Source organism: Oenanthe melanoleuca, chromosome 8 (assembly GCF_029582105.1).
Source record: "Oenanthe melanoleuca isolate GR-GAL-2019-014 chromosome 8, OMel1.0, whole genome shotgun sequence".
Taxonomy (NCBI): domain Eukaryota; kingdom Metazoa; phylum Chordata; class Aves; order Passeriformes; family Muscicapidae; genus Oenanthe; species Oenanthe melanoleuca.
Window position 1 is genome coordinate 17,228,706 of NC_079342.1, and position 18,023 is coordinate 17,246,728.

General features: G+C 49.1%; 1 protein-coding gene across 12 annotated transcripts in view; it reads left to right on the forward strand.

The window, feature by feature from the left end:
• The window catches only part of ST3GAL3 (ST3 beta-galactoside alpha-2,3-sialyltransferase 3), a 167,602-nt gene extending 149,654 nt beyond the window's left edge, over positions 1 to 17,948 (forward strand). For 10 of the 12 annotated variants that reach the window (XM_056496999.1, XM_056497001.1, XM_056497000.1 and 7 more), the window contains 2 exons: positions 1,538 to 1,684; positions 13,848 to 17,948. In XM_056496999.1, the coding sequence (XP_056352974.1) occupies positions 1,538 to 1,684; positions 13,848 to 13,937 (237 nt within the window). In that variant the 3' untranslated portion in view covers positions 13,938 to 17,948. Of the gene's footprint in view, positions 1 to 1,537; positions 1,685 to 13,847 lie in introns of those variants that run through there. The other 2 variants (XR_008841038.1, XM_056497002.1) reach the window with 2 other exon arrangements.
• The last annotated feature ends 75 nt before the right edge of the window (positions 17,949 to 18,023 follow it).

The window sequence follows — 18,023 nt, forward strand, 5'->3', positions numbered from 1 at the left end:
GCTACCAGTGAATTAACAGTTAACTAAAGTAACTACAATAAAACTTGTATTGTTTTTGTGTGTACCAGCTAAAATTAAGCAGCAAGAACAAAATTACTCTGCTGTTTTTTCCAACATCTAGAGCTGGAACAGGAGGATGTAGGAAGCTCTTGCCATTTCAGATGTGCTCTGTTACTGTTGTGCTGCAAATGTTTGAACTTAATGTCTCACTGATTTTGCCATAAGCAGTTTTTGCCTGTTTGTTTTCAGGTTAGAGTAATTCCAGTGCACTGTAGTGGAGCTGTACATAGCACATGAGTTGTGCTCCCAGCTCTGCACATCTCAGCTGGGATATGGGTGGCATTCTTTGCTTGGAAAACATTGTTCTTTGGACTGGTCAGGCAATCAGAAGTGAGCAAGATCATGTGAACTGGTCAAAACCAGTTCTTTTGAATGAGAAGCAGAAACTCAAAACATTGTTCCCAACCTTTTTTAACATGCAATACCATTGCTTACCAGTTCAGAGTAAACTGTTGTAAATGAAAAATAGAAGAGTGCAGTTGGCTTCTACATCTCAGCTAAGAGCTGTCACCCTTGGTGAGTGTCTGAGCACGTCCTCTGAATTAGTGATATTTCCAATACAGCCAGTGTTGGATACTCTACAAATGAAGATGTGGGTGGATTTCTCAGCCTCTCCCTAGCCCCTGGGGCAAAATTGCCTCTGGATTTATCTGGCTAAAGGGAAGCTAGAAAAGTCAGTGAGCAAGGATTTTACACTGGAAACACTTTGATGTCCCATCAGAACACACAGGAGGCATTGTAGCTGTACAGCTCTGCTGCCACAGGGCCTCAGCAGAGCCCAGGGAAATGGGAAGGGCTGAGGCTGGATTTCAAATTGCAGGTCAGCAATTTGGACAGTTGAGGATTCCCCTGGATGCTACCACCCATCTCTGACTGGCTTCCCACTGCTCCTTGTTTTCCCAGTGTGTGGTGTGGAGGGAAGGGAACAGGCCAGAGTGCCCCTTCACTCCCAGGGTGCCCCTGAGCAAAGGAGGGGATCTCGGAACACCCTGCCTGATCTCCACTCCATCTCCCAGAGCTGTTTAACAACCTTAAACTGCTTTTGGCATCAGTAAAATAAGGAGTTTGTGCTGTTCCTCACTTTTGCTCCTGTATGGTGACCTCTTTGGGATAAGTATTCTTCCTTAGTCTAGCTGGAAGCCAGTAATGTGCATTAACATTGTAATCCACTGTCTATGTCTGTTTTAATTTCAGAAAGCTGATATATCCACTGTGATTCATCCTCAGGCTCATCTGCTGCCCTGTTCTCAGGACAGCAGAGTTGTGGAAGGGGATCTGACCATTTACATAGATTTCTTTACAAGTTGGGAGGCTATCAACCTGCAAGCTGGCAGGCTGAATATAGCCAAATACCACCTTCCTTTTTTTCTGGTTTGTAGCAGCAGTGCCCCCATGAGCAGAGACAATAAGAGGAAATCTTTGACTATAAAAATGGCAGCCTGCTAATGCCTTGCATTCCTGCTTTCTCTCCTCTCAGAACATCCCCACCTTGGGAAGCGTAGCAATAACCATGGCGCTGCACAACTGTGATGAGGTGGCGGTGGCTGGGTTTGGCTATGACATGACTTCACCCAATGCACCTCTGCACTACTATGAGAACATCAAGATGTCTGCCATCAAAGAGGTAGGGAGCTCCTGCCAAGCACATCCTCCTCCCAAGCCTGCTGGCCACCTCCATTCCAGAGCCTGACTGGGATCCTGATGTCAACTTACAGCTCTCCTGTGTGGATCAAAACACAGCTCCACCCAGACATTTGCCTGTAAAATTCTAGACATTCTCCCAAGCTCAATGTATGTTAAAAATGGTTATTACTGCTGGGAAACGTTCTCTGGAATGTGTATATAATGTAATTTCTTCTTTGAGTGGCAGGGAAGGGATTCACATAAATGTTAACTCAAGAAGTGTGAAAGGGAGAATTCTGCACTGGGGTTGAAAGGATGTGCCCTCTCCTGCTTTTTGATCCATTGTATTGCTCTCTAATCCAAAGGCTTCTTTTGGCCCTGGGCAGCATGGGGGAGTGAGATCAGCCTGTGTACCTGAGCTCTCAGCTGACTGTTCACAGCACTTCACTGCTGTAAACACACCCAGGCTCTGTGGAGACTGCTCTGCAAAGACAGGTCCACATTAAACACACTTTCTGCTACTATCACAGTGAGACAAACAGTATTTTTGGAGGAACAAAAGCTCACATATTGGTGTAATGCAGATGCCTTCAGGTCTGTCCATTTCCTGTACCAAACTAGAGCAAACCTGGACACTGGTCAGAGCTTCTGTAGTGGGAAAATTTGCTGCTTTTTAGGAAGAGCTTCTTCTTTCTCAGCACAGATGTGGCCCAGGTCTTCCTGAGATTGCTTCTCCCTCTTCACTGGGTAGGGAAACTTGCTCTATCCTACTGTGAAAAGTTGTATTATTCATGGACAGTAGCTGTCTCTTGGCACCTGGCATTTGTTCACCTCAAGCACTTGGCCCTTGATTCAGACTGGGAGGGAAGCTGGGAAGTTGTGTTTTTCCAAATCACAAGACTGTACGTGTCTTAGTACTCTCACAGGCTGCATGACCCTAGGCAGACTGAGAGGAATTATAAATCAGTGATTAGTCAGCTTGAGAAATGAGAAGAGTGTGTCTAATTATCAGCGTAATGAGGCTTTGGAACAAGCTCTCAGCAGAGGCTAAGAGAACAAACAGAGTTTAGGAAAAGGCTGTGAGAAGGTCCTCAATACTCCAAGGGACTTGACACTGTGGTGCTGAGGTTCCTTCTGGGCCTGTGGAGGTGGCAAGAGAGTCTGCTTAGCTCAACAGAGTAATGATTTAATTTAATCAGTCCCTATTCAGAAAATGAGTGTCTATTTGAGGATTTAAGGGGTATGTCCAGAGAAATAAATTGAATTGAAGTGATGTCTGGCTTGTGAAATCCCTGAATAGAAAATAGCTAAGGAATATAACTTTTGCAGTAGTAGAGGAGGTATCACCATCAGCTTGCCCAGTTCTGGGCATCTGCTTATAACCACTGCCAGAGGAAGAACCCTGGACTCCCCAGGCCCAGGTCTGAGCTGGTCCCTTAGTCTTCCAGCAGAGATGGGTACACCAGAGTGGAAATGGCTGCAGATGCCTGAATCCAGCAGTGAATACAGAGACTCAACCAAGAAAGTTTCAGGAAAAGCTTTTGGTGCCACTGTTTTCACTCTGGTGAATCAGCTGCCTTTGGTGGAGAATCACTCTTGCCCAGTTGTTCCTCCTGTCTCATAAGGATGTCAGTCCCATGGTCAGCTTTTGGACATGGGGACACCCACAGCAGATGTCCTTGCCAGGCTTGTTTTACAACCTGGTATGTGTCTCTGTCCTCAAGGACACCACTGGAGCTGACAAGAATGAAGTCTTCTTGCCCTTCATCCTTACACAAATCAATGGGAAAAGCTGGCAAAAAGAGCTGGATAATGGAGTCTCTGGTTGAAGTTGCAGGTCCACATCTCTTGGATCTCTGATTTTGAAGGGATAGGATCCAAGGTCATTGGGAGGCTGGAGGAGGTCACTCTTGGTGTTGTGTGTGGTCTCAGGAATAGACATTGCGTGGCACAGGACAGTTAGATGAGGATGAACAGGTGAAATGCAACCAGTGAAGTCTCCTGGAGAGAGCAGCTGGTGCCTGATTTGCCAGGCCTCTGCTGTCTGGAAGCCATCAGTCATCGTGTCCAGGGTGTTCTGTGCAGAGGTGAGGGAGTGTTGAAAGGTTCTGGTGAAGCCCCAGTAATTCAGATGTCAGTGGGTTTGTTTCTGCAGCCAGGGCTGTTGTTGAGAGCTCTGCAGCCCAGCAGAGCTGGTTCTAGGAAGAAGGTTCCTGTTCCTGTTGAAGACTGGTTACCTGATATGTGTCTGCCCATCTAATCCTCACATCCTCACCCATGGGCTCCTCTTACATTTCACTGCCCTGGTACAAGAAAAGCCATCTGTTCCCAAGTATTAATAATTAATTCTCCTCCTGCCTCTGCCCCTCCCAATATGACAAATTGTTTGTGATATTGTGGAATGTGAAGAGCAAAGAGAGGATCACATTTCTTTCTCTCCTATTTAATATTAATGGTAGCTGGTAATTGTTAGTCATCTGAGGGTGAAGTTGAAAGGTGAAGGGCATAATAGGTGGGTTGTGTCTCCTGCAATTGCCTTCAAAGAATGTAGAAATAGAAATTTGCCCCACTCCAGACTGGAAGCATCTGCTTGATGGAAGACCTGGCAAACTGGGAGGCTGGCCTGCACTGGTACCTTGTGTCAAACCTTGCCCTTGGCATTAGTGAAAGAAGACTGATCCAGAACCAAGCTCCACCAGGTTTTTGTCTGTTCCATCTGCTCTGACACCCAAAGGTCCAAGAGCATCCACAGGATTTTTCTCAGTGTTACTTTGGACCTCTGGGATTGTTTCCAGGCCTAGTTCTTCCTGGTCCTCCTCTACATTTCAGCCTCTAAAGGAGCCACTGAAGCAGGCTATGCCTTGAAATTATGCAAGTATCATCTTTGTTCTCTGGCCTGCAGCCCATGGAGGCTGCAGTGTTCATTCCTGGGCAGGGGAATGGAACAGGTTTGCTTAACATAGCATCATCACAGCACTGAAAACAACTGCAATGGGATGCAGCTGTTCCACCACAATGGACATTCCAGGTAGGAACTCCTGCAGTCTGACCAGGTTTTGGTGGGCAGAACCTCTGTTTCTGAAGTTCAAATCTCTTCAGTGACTGCCAAGCTCCTCCAGCCTGAATGTCTGAAAATCTTCAGTGTTTAAGCCTAGAGAGCAGCTGCAGGGAAGCACTCCAGCTCCACCCTGAAAACATCACTGTCTTTACAGAGGAAATGTAAACACCAGCAGTGTCCTGGGTCTGGAGATGCCACAGACATGTGTGTGGATTGTGGGAGCCTGCTGGGTAACATCCCTCAAGCCCCTTCCCTTGCCTGGTGTCTGCAGGGAAAATGGGCCTGCTGGTGAGCAGGAGTCCTCTCAGCAAGGTGTGCCACTGATTTACACTTGAGGCTGCTTGACATCTCTCTGGACACCCTTGAAACCCTGTGACTCATCTCCAAGGAATTTGTTCTGATTACATAAAAAAAGCCAGCAAAATGCACTCACTTGCTCACAGCTGGGTGGAGATGCCTCTCCCGTGCCAAGACTGAGGTGATAAAATCTCTGTGGAGATGAATCTGATTTTTCCTGTTGCTCTGTGGCACTGGCAGCTGAATTTCCAAAAGGAGAGACACGCATACCCAGTCCATAATTTAGCTCAGCCTGTGCTTTTCCCCCAGGAGTAAAAGCTCTCAAGGCCCAAGATTGTGCTGCTATTGCTACCACAGAAGCCAGCTGCCTACACTGAGGCTTCCAGGATCTCCAACTCCTGAGGCTGGGCAGGCATTTCCTGCCCCAGAAGAAAAGGCTCTGCACGGAGGAGGATGCACTGGAGCTTGATCACTGTTAATAGTCAGGGAGAAGTGTGTGGTCCTGGGACTCTGTTCAGTAGTATGGCTGCAAACGTGCGGATTCTTCTGTGCTTGGGAATGCTCATCAGAGTTAATTTATCCAATTTAGTACTGGATAGCTTCTTCACCCTCTCTCCTGGGCAGCTCAGTGTACTCTGGCTGGGGTATGTCAGGCAGAGCAGGTGGAGGAGACCTTTTCTGTTCCTCAGTGTGGAAGAACACTGGGGTGGTGCTTTCAGTTTCAGCTGTGAGCTGGAAGATCAATGCAGTTAAAACCATACGTCAAGGCCAGTTCTTCTTTCCAGCATCTTCTCCCCTGGTCTCTCAACTGCTCCCCATCATGGCTGGGATGCAGACTCCTGGCCTGCACTTCAGCAGGAGTCTTCTGGGTGGTGTCAAGACAAACTTTGTTCTCTGATCTGTTACTGGAAGTCCACTGCCCAACAGACCCAGTGCTGTTGTACAACAGGTGATTTTTCAGCTCTTGTCCTATCTCATTGTTTTAGCCTACAAAATGCAGAATGTCCAAGTGTGTCATCTCTATTCAGTTACTATTTTCCCTATTCCAAATAACTTTGCAACAGCTTTTGTCCCTTTCCTTCTTCCAGGAATGCTGTACAAAAAATTGAGTCTTTGCCAAGGTGTCTGCTCACTTGTTTCTGTTTTCATGGCAATTAACCTATCTGAGCTGGATTTTCATATACTTTATTGTATTTTTATGTCTTGCTCAGGTCCTGTAATGCTTCCTGTCCAAGCACTCCATAAAAATGTATTTTTATCACAGGTCACTGTCTTCTATTAATGTAGAAGTGTCAGACCCACTGGGAACATAGCAAAGGAAACGTGGAAATGGTGGTGAGGAAAAGGAATAATTTTAAAATAGAGTGAAATAGAAATTATTTAAGGATGGGAAAGTGACTGTTTAGAATAGTAAAAACAGATCCATAAGGGGCTTATGAAACAGAGAGAGCAGGGGGCTGTGCTAAATCATGGGAACGAAGCACAGGACAGGCTCCCAGCATCCCTCCTCCATGTGCTCTGCCCCAGCACACAGTCTTCCCAAGCCTCATGATCCAGAGGTGAGCTTCTATCCCCCAGCCATTGCTTGCAGCAGCAAGAATGTGAGCAAGGAGTTACCTCAGATGCCGTACAGGGAACATCCTGGGCTCTCTTCTCTGCAGCTGGCTGCAGACTGCCTCACACACTTGTGAGTGGTAAAAAGGGCAATTCATGGTCAAAAGCCATGCTTGCTCCAGAGCCTGTCTGCAGTGCTTGTCTCCTTTCTCCTGGAGAAGCAGGTCAAACACCAGCACTGCTGCTGGAGGTGTCAGCTCCTTTGACACAGCTGTGTCCTGACCTGAGGGGGAGGCGGTGTGGCAGCTTTTGATGGCTTCTTTCTGATCACTGGCCCCTTCCCCAGCAGGGCTTTGTGGGATGCTGAGGACACCATCTTGTAACACTTCTCATTCAGCCTGTGTAGGGCCAGGGGAGGTGTCCTGCAGCATGCAGTGACACACAGCTTTGTCTCTGTCTCTCCCCGACAGCAGCTACCTCTCAGAATAATCGGCAAACATCGAGTTTGGAGTCTTGAACCATAAAGGCACAAACAAAAGTGCTTTATCATCATCTGGGCTCTCTCTGTGAAGCTGCCTTTTGCATTTTAAATCGACACAAGTTGCTTGGGAGGGGGTGGTAGGGCTGCTTCAGGCTTCCAAGTACCTTAAAGTTTGTGGTAGCCAACCAGAAGAACAAAACTCCTTTGAAAGCCGGGCAGATGTCTGGCGTGGTGATTTATAGACTGAAAACATGGCTATTGGAGCCTGGCTGATGAATTGTGATTGCAGTACAAGGAGTGGTGCAGACTGAAATGGAGGTCAGCTTTTGAGGGGGAGGTTAGGGGCTGGGGCAGGGGCACCTCTGAAAGGGCAGAGCTTTTCCTTGGGGCCGGCGGTGATGACTGATGAAGTTTATACATTTTTGTCTTTGTTTAAAAGCCACCTGTTTGACAGCATTGGGGCTGAGCTAAGGCCTCACATGCTGTTCCTGTGCATAAGGACTGTGTGTCTGTATAACAAATCTGGAAAAGATTGTTGGAATAGCAGCCTTGGCCAGAGCACAGGTAGGACAGAAGTGACACTCAGGATATCACTGTGCACTAAGAGCAGCGAGGAAGGTGCGCCCGTAGAATGGACAAAAGCAGAATTGGGGTTTGGACAAGGTCCCTGTAGGAGAAGGCAGTAAAAGATCTACAGAGATGTGTTAGAGCCCAGCTGCTGACCCCAGCATTGAACACAGATGTCTGTGGGGTGCTGGGTGCCCCAGAAAAGGCACTGTTGTAGATGTACAGTAGGACTGTCAAAAGGAGAGCCCAGCCATTCCCAAACACAGTGGCTGGCACAGCTCTTCTCACCTGCTGGGAGGGCATGAGGAGAGCTGTGGGCCTTTCACAGCTGTTTTTAGCAAGTGTGAAGACCTTGCAGAGGGACATTCTAGGAAATAGCCTTTGATCAAGTGCCTGCATGGTTAAATTAAATGGAAAGTCAACAGAAGGGATGATATAACTCAGATTTTGCTCCCAAAAGGAGGAAGCTTGATAAGCAGGGCTGTATATAGACTCAGCAGTGGTGGCAGGGTGCTCAGTGGAATTGGGAGGTGTGTGCTGACTCTGACCTCTCTGAATTTAGGCCTAGCCTTGGAGAATGGGCTACTAAAAGCAGATTGACTGAAGAGATCATGGACTTATTGCAGACTTGAAGTCTTGTTTGTGAAAGTACAATAATTATCTGTGATTCATATTTGCAGCAAGGGGGAACCTGGCAGAAAAAGGCTGTAAATATAACTTCATGAAGAACTGTTTCAATGTGGTATTAGAAGTAATGGAGGAGTGAGGAAGAGCATCAGAAGACTTCACTCCTGATGGCTGCAAGGGACAGAGATGAAGTAGAAACTGGCGAAAGTCAAGTTCAGTTAGACGTTGCAAAGGAAAATTAGCAAATACTGAACAGTGTCACTGACAAACAATTAATAAGGAAGCAAGGAAAGAATTATCAGCACTGACATTCAGGGAGGTGAAGGAAGCAGAAAGATTAAAGCAGGAACCACATAAAGATGTATATTACCTCTATCAGGGTGATATGATGAATGTGAGGGAAAGGGTCGCTTATGGTGAGTTCACAGAAAACAAAAATTGCTGGGTCAGCACTGAAAGGCAAAAGCTGTTGAAGCTAATGCAGTAGGTGTGAGCCCAAGAGATCTCTGTTCCACTTTGAGCCAATTAAGTTGCAAGTCCAGAGGAAAAGATCCACAATAAATCTGTCAGGTTGCACAGGATTAGCTTGTAGTGGACATAATGCCTCTTTTTCCCTTCTTTTTTTTTTTTTTTGGGGGGGTGGGGGGGGAGTGTATGGGAGCAAGTCAAGGAAAATAATCCTGTCAAATTCAGAACTCTTAAACTAACCTAGGAGGTACTATTCAGAACTTCAGAGCAGAGTTTAAATGAAAGCAAAATTAAATCCTGAAAGCAAACACAACGTGGATTTGCCAAAGGCAGGTTACAAAAACATATTTAATATCTTTATTTGATTTTTTTTAAAAATCATTCTTGGGACAGAGGAAGTGTAGCAGTCCCACCTGTCAGAAGCTCAGTTAAGCATGCAATCCTGTGCTGTGTGAGATATTATTAGTTAAGCTTCAGAAGCCACGGCTTGGTGGAACACCTGTACATGAATAGTCTCTCTGAGAGAGAACACAAAAAGGCACTGAATGGACAGCTGGGAGTTCCTCTGCAGGAGGTCATGTTTAGTGTTTGCTTTAATGATTTTTGGCACAGAAGGCAATGGTGTGCAAGTGGAATTTGTGATGAGACAAAACCAGGTGTGGTCAGTATAAGGGAGGATCAAAATACCATCCAGGAAGGCCATGAGCACCTTGAGAATAGGAGAGAACTGGGTGGCATGAAACCTAAGAGTATGAATGGTAGGTCATGCTGTTTGGGGCAATAGCAGACATTTTGACTCTAATCTGGGATAGCATTATTTGGCAATGGCAGAGGAGGGAGGCACTTGGATAGGTACAAATCACAGAATAATTCAGGCTGCCAGGCTGTTACTGGGGGGAAAAAAAGACAAATACAGCTCTGGAAAGACTAGAGGAAAGGACTTCTTGTCAAGTGAGGGAATTGCCTCTGCATGAGGCACTGGTGAGCATTTTTTTCTAATTCATGAGAAGTAAATCTGGAGTAAATAGGGACAGAGGGAACTACTATAATTCTGTGAGATTTCTCAGTTTTTGTGGTGTAAATGAACAGCTTGTTTTGGTAGAAGAAAGACATTGCTTGTTTAACTTGGTAAAATGAAGACTGAAAAAATACAGTTTCTCTCTGTGTATGTTTTAAGAGTAAGCAGAAGCAAAAACAGCTGTTTGAAATTTAAAGCTGATGTAAGAATGACTGGGCATAAAGGAGCTGTGAGTAAATCCCCGAAAGACAAGAAGATGAGGGAGCCCAGCCATCCCTTTTGTTTCATTGCATGTGAATCCCAAGGGGGTTCAAGCAGAGTGGGGCAGTCTGATGATGAAAATTAAGCAGCTCTAGAGACAAGGCAGTGAAGGCTGAAGACAAAGATAAATTAGCACTGGTGGAGGCTGGAAACCGACTGTTGCCTGTGAAGTTGCTCTTCGTACTCTGCTGTGGTTTCTGTGCAGGTTTTCATGGAGAAGTGCTGCTGACATGCAGAAACACAGAGGATGTAACAGAGCTGAGAAAACTCCTTCTCTACAGCTTGCTGTTTTCTTGAATGCATTCCTCGTTGACTTCACTCTCTCTAATTTTCTAATTTAGCCTTCCTGTATTTTAATTGCAGCATGCTTGATAAGACTAATGTGGTCTGAAGCTGAGGCATTCCCCAGTTGTAATTGATTACAGACGGGGAGCTTACCTTCCTCCTGGGTTGGTCTCTGAAACATTTGCTTAGGCTTAAAATATTCTACTGGGCTTCTCTTGAAGCGACAGATGATGTTTTGTGCTTCTTTGTGGAATTGTCAAGATAAAAAGGGTAGGTGGTTTGGGGCTGCTGCATTTGCATAACCCTGAAAGGTGGCTTTAACTGATGATAAATTTTTATCTAATAACTGTGACCAAGCACTCAGAGCCACTGCCACCTCCCTGGGATGAACAGTGCTGGCAGAGTAACTCTGCTGCCTCTGCTTCTCTTTCCACTGGAAAGAGCAAATGTCAACTACTCAGAGAGAGACCCAAAGCACAGGAAATCCTAGCCTGATCCCCAGAGAATAAGAAGGGGTCTGGAGCCTCCTGGGATGTTCCTGTTGGAGCTCTCAAAGTTCGTTACCCCAGCCATGGGCTCAAGCAAGCAGCCTGTTTGATTCCACAAGTAGAAGCTGCATTGGATGTGAGCAGCAGAGGAGAGAGGGCAGAGCCAGTCTGCCAGGTTGCAGCAGTGGTGGTGGTGTGCAGGGACAGGAAGGTGGAGGTGACAGTGACTGCTCCAGACTGCTCCATCACTGTCTTTGAGGTGCAGATTGACAAGAAAAGAGCTGGAGTTTTCAGCTGGCACTGTGTGCTATTTAGGGTGTATACCCAGGGTGCTATTTGAGGTGTATACACCCTGAAACCTTCTGGAGTTTAGGGGGTATTTCGTTGCCTTTTCCTCTCAGAGCAATGGGACTGAGGTGCCTGCTTTCCTGTCAGTTTTGAGAAAATTGCTCTGTCTCTTGTCCCCGCTGCTGGTGCTGGAATGCAGCTTCCTTCCTCTGATCAGCTCTGTGTGTCAGTGGGGTGAGTGAGTCCTTCTCCTGCAATCAGTAACCGGAGCTGGTGTTGCAGACATGCCTCATCCCTCCTGCCCGTGCTGCTGTCGGGCCATGGGGAGCAGCACTGCTCTGAGTGCTGATAGCACTCTCTGGAAGGGATGAAAGCCTGTTCTCACGAGGGAACCTCTTCCTCTGTGGGCTTGCATTAGCCAAAAAACATTAGAGAGTTGTGATATGGACATCACTAAGATCCATAGATCAGGTGGGAGGCTGAATTGCCTTTCGTGTGACTGTCTGCTTGTAAAAAGGAGTTAGTGGCAGTGCCTGGGGTATGAAGCAGCCTGGATGCTGAACAACCACAGGTAGGTCTTGCCAGCAGCTTTGTGGTGAGTGCTGGAGCCAGACCTAGCTGTAATGTGAGAGACTGAAATTGTATCACCCAAAGTTTTGTTATCTGCCTCCTGGACTTAAATTCCTGCTCCACTTGTACTTTTCACAAAGCAGATTTCCTCTTGCCATCAGATAAGGTACCTGCACGTGGCCTGAGGTGACGTTTTAGGTGGTTTGAGTTTGCCTACAAGTGGCTGCCTCCACAGTTCACCTGTACAAGAAACACAAACAGGAACAGCTGTCCTAGCCGAAACCAGTTGGCTTCTCATACTGTGTGATGAGGCTGAAAGGCATGGAGGAGGGCTCAGATTGTGCTATGAGGTATCAGGCTCCTGGTGCTCCAGGCAGGTTTCAGCAGCAAGCCCAGCCAGATGCTGAATGCACTGAGACCTGGTGTCCCAGCATGGCCCCAGAGCCACAGGCAGTGCTGGCTGCCCGTGGGCAGGAGCTCACCCACACACTCTGCCGGGCTGAGCTCCCTAGCACGGGGCTGTGTTGGCAGAAGTGACCCTGCTGCATGGCAGGGGCCAAGCCCAGGGCCCCCAGCTGACATGCCACATGTGGAACTGTTCCCAGCACACTGGGGGCTCCTGGCTCTGGCTGCAACACACGCTCAGCCCTGCTCTCCCAACTCTCTCTGTGCCACCATCATTCCCACTATGCTTTCTGGAACTCATGCTTTTTAACTTTCACAAGCCTTTTCCCAGTGCCACTTTTCAGTTTCTGCTTTTATGTTAGCTGAGTTGTTTCAGGGCAGCATCTTTTCAGTTTAGATATGGGCCTTATGCATTTCCAGAGTCCCAAAGAGCACCAACACAGTTCTCCAGTTCTTTGGTCCTGTTCCCAGTAGTGGTGTAGCCTTTCCAGCATTCAGGTTAGCAGAAGTCAAAGACTTCTTTTGAGCACAGATGATAAGGTAATACCTTCCTGACGTTTCTATAGCAGTTTTAACTGTTGTCATTCCTGTGCACTGAGGGGATGGAAGTGGCTTTAAATGTGCAGCAAGAAAGATATTTCCAAAATGTGCTGGAGATCTAGAGAGGGGCCTTCATTGCCTTGAACATCTTATCAGCCTGCTGTGTGTGCATCATACCCGGAGCTGTTGGTGCCACAGAGCAGTCATGGCTGGGAGCTGCTTGTCCTGAACAGGACAGGGCAGAAGCAGCAGGATGACAGGAGAGCCACATGCACATTGAGCATGGTGTATACAAGCAGTGCTTTGCAGGCAGGTTTGGCAGTTTGAAACTGGATTTCAATACGTGTGACAGACTGCCCTCAGTGGGCTGATGGGGCTGATGCTTTGTTGGTTTGAGGACATTTCAGGGACACTCCTGTAGAGTGATTTTGTCATGGTTCAGATTGTATTTAGAGCTCAGATTACCTGCTGACCAGAGCACTGTGCCGAAATCATGGACTGTGATTCTTGTCCTGTTGGGAGATTTTGGGGAAAGTTGCTTTTCCCTGTTCTTCCTTGGGCTCCATGGTGTGACAAACCACTTCCTGCTTTCATTAAGTGTTTCAGTAGTCCCAGCACAGGGGAGTGATGGCAGATGCTGTGATCCCAGCTCAAGCCTGCTGCAGGGAGCACATCTGGGTGGGCTGACACCAGCAATAGCAATCACTGCTCTGAAGTGCCTGCTGGGAGATGTGGCTGTTCCACCCTTCACATTGGATTAGTGTAACCTTTAGCATGTGATTTCCTCTTGATAGAGCTAGCAGAAGCAAGAGCTGGCTTGGGGATGGTCTTGGGGATTTTCAGCTGCATGCACCCCCGTGCACTGCCATGGCCTGGCAGGGAGCTGTGTGTGGTGGGTACATCTCCTGCCACGTGTCCTCTGCCAGCTCTGCTCCCTGTATAGACCATCATCAGTGCTGTGCTGTTGGGCTCCTGTGTGCAGTAGCTTGGGAGGGCACATCTGCCCAAGGGACCTGGATTGCCCAGATCTCACCATGCCAAAAAACTTCCCCCAGCCCTTGGGGAAACTTTCTACCTCAGGTACACAGGTCTGACTCTGCTGACAGTGTCAGCTTTACATAAGAGAAGCTCCTTGGTGTGCAAGGGCTCTTCTAATCTACAGCAGGATCTGTCCTTGACAGTCTCCCAAGCATGAGGGACAGGATCATGCTTGGCCAGGGTAGTTGCTGACCTCCTGTCTTTCTCACTTTCTTCCAGTCCTGGACGCACAACATCCAGCGGGAGAAGGAATTTCTGAGAAAGCTGGTGAAAGCCCGAGTCATCACTGACCTAACCAGTGGGATTTGAGTGGCTGCAGCCACTGCATCCAAGGGAGAAGACAAAGAAATGCTGCAGCTCTGGGAGCAGGCACTGGCAGCCCCCTGCAAGAATCCCACCTCACTGAAGACACACAGAGATGCCCAGCTGCTCTGGGAAGACCCTCTTGCATCGCCAGTCTGCATGAGGGTTACATCTCCAACCTCCAGGCCTAGAGCTGGCAGGAGGGGGGCAAGGGGCTGAGTGGACAGTTCTTGAACTCTGCATCACAGACAGATCTTCTGCATCCTGAATTAGACAGGAAAGATTCAGGAGAGAGAAGAAAGGTTTGTGAATAAAATGATTAGTGCCAAATGGGAGGTGATGCTGCCCCACAGCAGCAAAGCCTGAATGTACAAAGTATTATTTTTTAAAAGACTCTGCTGGAACCATACTAGAAATACCAAGGTACAAGGCAAAGTCTGCTTGTGCACAGCCCTGTGAAAAACCTGGCCTCTTCATGCTCCATCTGCATTGTCACCGGCCTCAGAGCTTTCCCCAGGAAAACAAATCCATCCAAAACTTCGGTGTCATTGGTGCTGCTACAATTCAAAGGGAGAATAACAGCTTCCTCTCATTTTCCACTTGGAGCTTCTGGATGGAGATGAACATGGGTTTGTTTTTCTGCATTTTTCCTCGCTTCCTGCACAGAGGCAGCAACAGCAGCAGCCACCGACTTGGCTGTGTTTTTCACAGCCATTTACTCTTCTTCTACCCTGAGCCCGAGGTGGAGCAGGGAGCCAGTGGCTTTCTCCACCTACAGCAGACCCTCCCCACCTTCCTGCCTGACACAGTGCAGAGGAGCCTGCCCTGTTGTGCTCAAGGCTTTCAGGCCTCTTGGTTTGTGCCTGCTGTGCAGGGCCCTCGTGGAGTCCGTGTCACTGTTTCTGGACAGCATCTCGCTTTGGTTTTGTGTGGGAGGGGAGTAATTTATTCTTTGGAAGGAGGTCAGATCTTGAGCAGAGATCTCAATCTTTACAGTTTGAGAGCAGACTGCTGAAGATGTTTGTTTTATGTTCCAGACTCGATCATGTTCCCTATTTAAGTGACGTGTGACCTCAATGATGATGGAACCTGATGGGAACTCTCACCCTCTGCTCGGCCCCTGCTCACTCCATTTCCAAGCTCCTCCCATGCTGCTCCTCCTGCTCTCAGGAGCAAGTCCCTCCTTTGCCATCCCAAGATGCACTGTTTGCACATTTGATTTGTATACGTGTTTCAGAGGAGCTGGAATAAACTGATCAACATGGCCAAGTGGGAGGGCAGCAGCGTGCTCTCATCCACCTGAAGAGTGGGCAGAAGGGAGGTTGCCAAGGGAATGAACGGTTACATGTGGACAGTGGCTCCTGTGCTCTCCTAGCCTGGAGCAGGCTGGAGTACACCCACAGGCACTGCCCCAGCATCAAGGCACAGCTGGTGCTGGGGTCAGTGAAGGGGGATCCCAGAGGGGTGTGGGTTGGGCTCACGGTGCTGGCATGGGCAAGGAATGGTCAGAGCAGGGCTCACGTGGCTCCCCCAGACCAGCTCTACACCCACTGACTTGCAGGGACTGTGACTTTGGACCTGAGACCCTCCAGGGGGTGTGCAGGAGGGACAGGCAGTGACTGGGCGTGGGGCAGACGAGCAAACTGTGCAGAAGGGTTTGAGAGCAGGCTGCAGACAGAGGCAGCTCCCAGCACATGGCACTGAGTGCTGCTTACAGACCAGTGTGGGATGTGTCCCTCAGGAGTCTCTCCTGCCTGCTGTGCCTGTAGCCAAGGAGCTTGATCAGGGGCAAGTCCTGTGAAGCTTCTTGATGTGCTTCTGTTCCCATTGTCATCTGGGAGCAGCTCAAAGATTCTGCTGCTTCTGGGCTGCAAAAGGCACGCTGGGGGGCTCTCCTTCCCTTTACCTTTCCCATGTGCCATCCCCACTGCTCTGGCCTCCCAGCCAGGCAGTCCCTGTTCCCACAGGGACATGCTTCCTTCCAGGATGCTCTGTGAGGTTTGCAGCAGGTTTTTGAGCATATGCTGTGGCAGATACCCTTTTGAAGTATCTCCCAGTTTGTTTTTTTCCTTCTTGAGGAGTCCATGGGACTGGATTTCCATGGCTCTCACCAGGCAATGCTTCCTTTGCAGTTCCTGGGTGTTGGCCTGGACTTGGGACCATCTTCTGTTGAGACCCAGCCATGCTGGCAGTGGGAATGCTTGGTCTGGATCTGGCTGAGGTTGTGGCTGGGGAAGGGTTGACACCCACTCTCTGTCTTGGTGCTTTAATCAGCTGCCATGAGAGCCCTAGGGCTGTATCCATGGGCTGCAGTGAGCTGAGATGGCAGAGTGGGCAGTTGCATCCAGGAGGAGGAGGGAAGAGCCTTTGGTGTCCGTGCTGGGCTCCTCTCCACCCACTGATGAAGGACCCCCACAGAGGATTGTGATGGCATTAATTTGATTAAGACTGGTTTATTGAACACTACAAAGCTACAGGGCCCTTTTATCTTCCAGCTCACTGGCTCCAGGTCCGAGTACACAGCATGGCCACTGCTCAGCCTTCCCTGTCATCCCAGCTCTCCACCACAGCCAAGAACAGGTCCTGATGGGAAGTTGACTCTACAGACCAGGGAGGTGACTCCAAGCCCTTCCCTCCACCTTGACAGGGGTCTCCAGGCAGAAGAGTCCAAGTGATGCACGTGATGAGTGCATGGCCCAGAGTGACTGTGGTGGGTCAGGACCACCTGCATGTAGAAGGAAAGAGCGTTTGGGGCCAAGACTCTCCTCCAGCTCACTGACTCCACAGAGCAGCCCATGGCCAGGTGATGGGGCTCCAGCTCCAGGAGCAGTGCACAGCACTGGGTTTTGCTCCTGGTCTGTTCCCTTGGCTGTCTCCATGTGCACCTGCAGCCACCTCCCGCCCTTGAAACGCTGCAGTGCTGGCAGCTGGGAGCGGTGCAGGAGGGTCAGAGCAGGGTCAGTGGGACGGATGTGAGTCTTGGCCTCTCCCTCGCAGTGACTCACCTTGTCAGATCGGAAGGGAGAGCCCAGGGGAGTTCTCCACAGCCTAAATATAGAGCGGGGTTGCCTGGTGCCTGTGATGCGCTGTGGTGCAGAAAGGCCACTCACTGCCTAGAGACAGCCCAGGGACACACAGGGAGATCAGGGGCCAGTGACCACAGTGGGTTTTGCTCCAACTAGTGCAGAGAGCAGGTCTGGGGAGCTGCAGGGGAGCCTGCATGTGCTGCCCTGGAGGACAGGAGCTGCCAGAGAGCTGCTGCTGCTGTGCTGACCACCCCATGAGCTGCTTGTGCATTTGTGGCAGTGCCCACCGCACTGGCATTGGGCTCTCACCACCAGCTCACTCTGTTAGGCCTGGCCATGCTGTGGCCTCAAGCTCACACATGCCAAAGGTGGCATATCCCACTACCATGGCCAGGTAGAATGAGGCAGCAATGAAATCCAGCCCGGCATTCCTCAGCCCAGCATCTCTGGGCTTCCAGTGTGTCCTTCCTTGGAGGAAGAAGTGAGGCCCTGCCCGACCATGCTGTGCTGCCCCCTGGGAGTGGAGAAAGGTGTCAGGACAGGGCCATCTGTGCCAAATGGGCCTAATGGGGTTGAGTACAGGCAGAACTGGACATGGGCAAGGGCTTCCAGAGTGTCTGGCAGGAGGCAGCACCCACACCGAGCTCCACGGGCACCAGCACAGCGTGTGCTCTCGGTCCAAGCGTGTCACTCGCAGTATTAGAGATGTGTCCTTCAGTGCAGGAGCCTTTGGGGCCACTGCCCAGCCCCTCTGGGCTCAGGCTCCTTGCACAGCCTGCACAGGGTCTCAAAAAGGCCAGTGCATTTGCCGGTACTGTACCAAGCCAAGATGCAAGAACTCAATGAGTTTTTAAAATTAGTTTTAGTTTCTGCATTTTTTTTTTAATTTCCCCTCTAGGCAGGGAGGGTAAGAGTCTTGCAGGCTCCTCCAAGCCGGCTTATGTCACATCAATTCAGTCATATCACAGAAGCAATAAAGCTATCAAACAAGCTTGGCTGGCCTCTTTCTTCTGCTGCCTTGGGCCTTTTTTATGGGAAGCAGAGGGATTCCCCTGGTTGGGCTGTC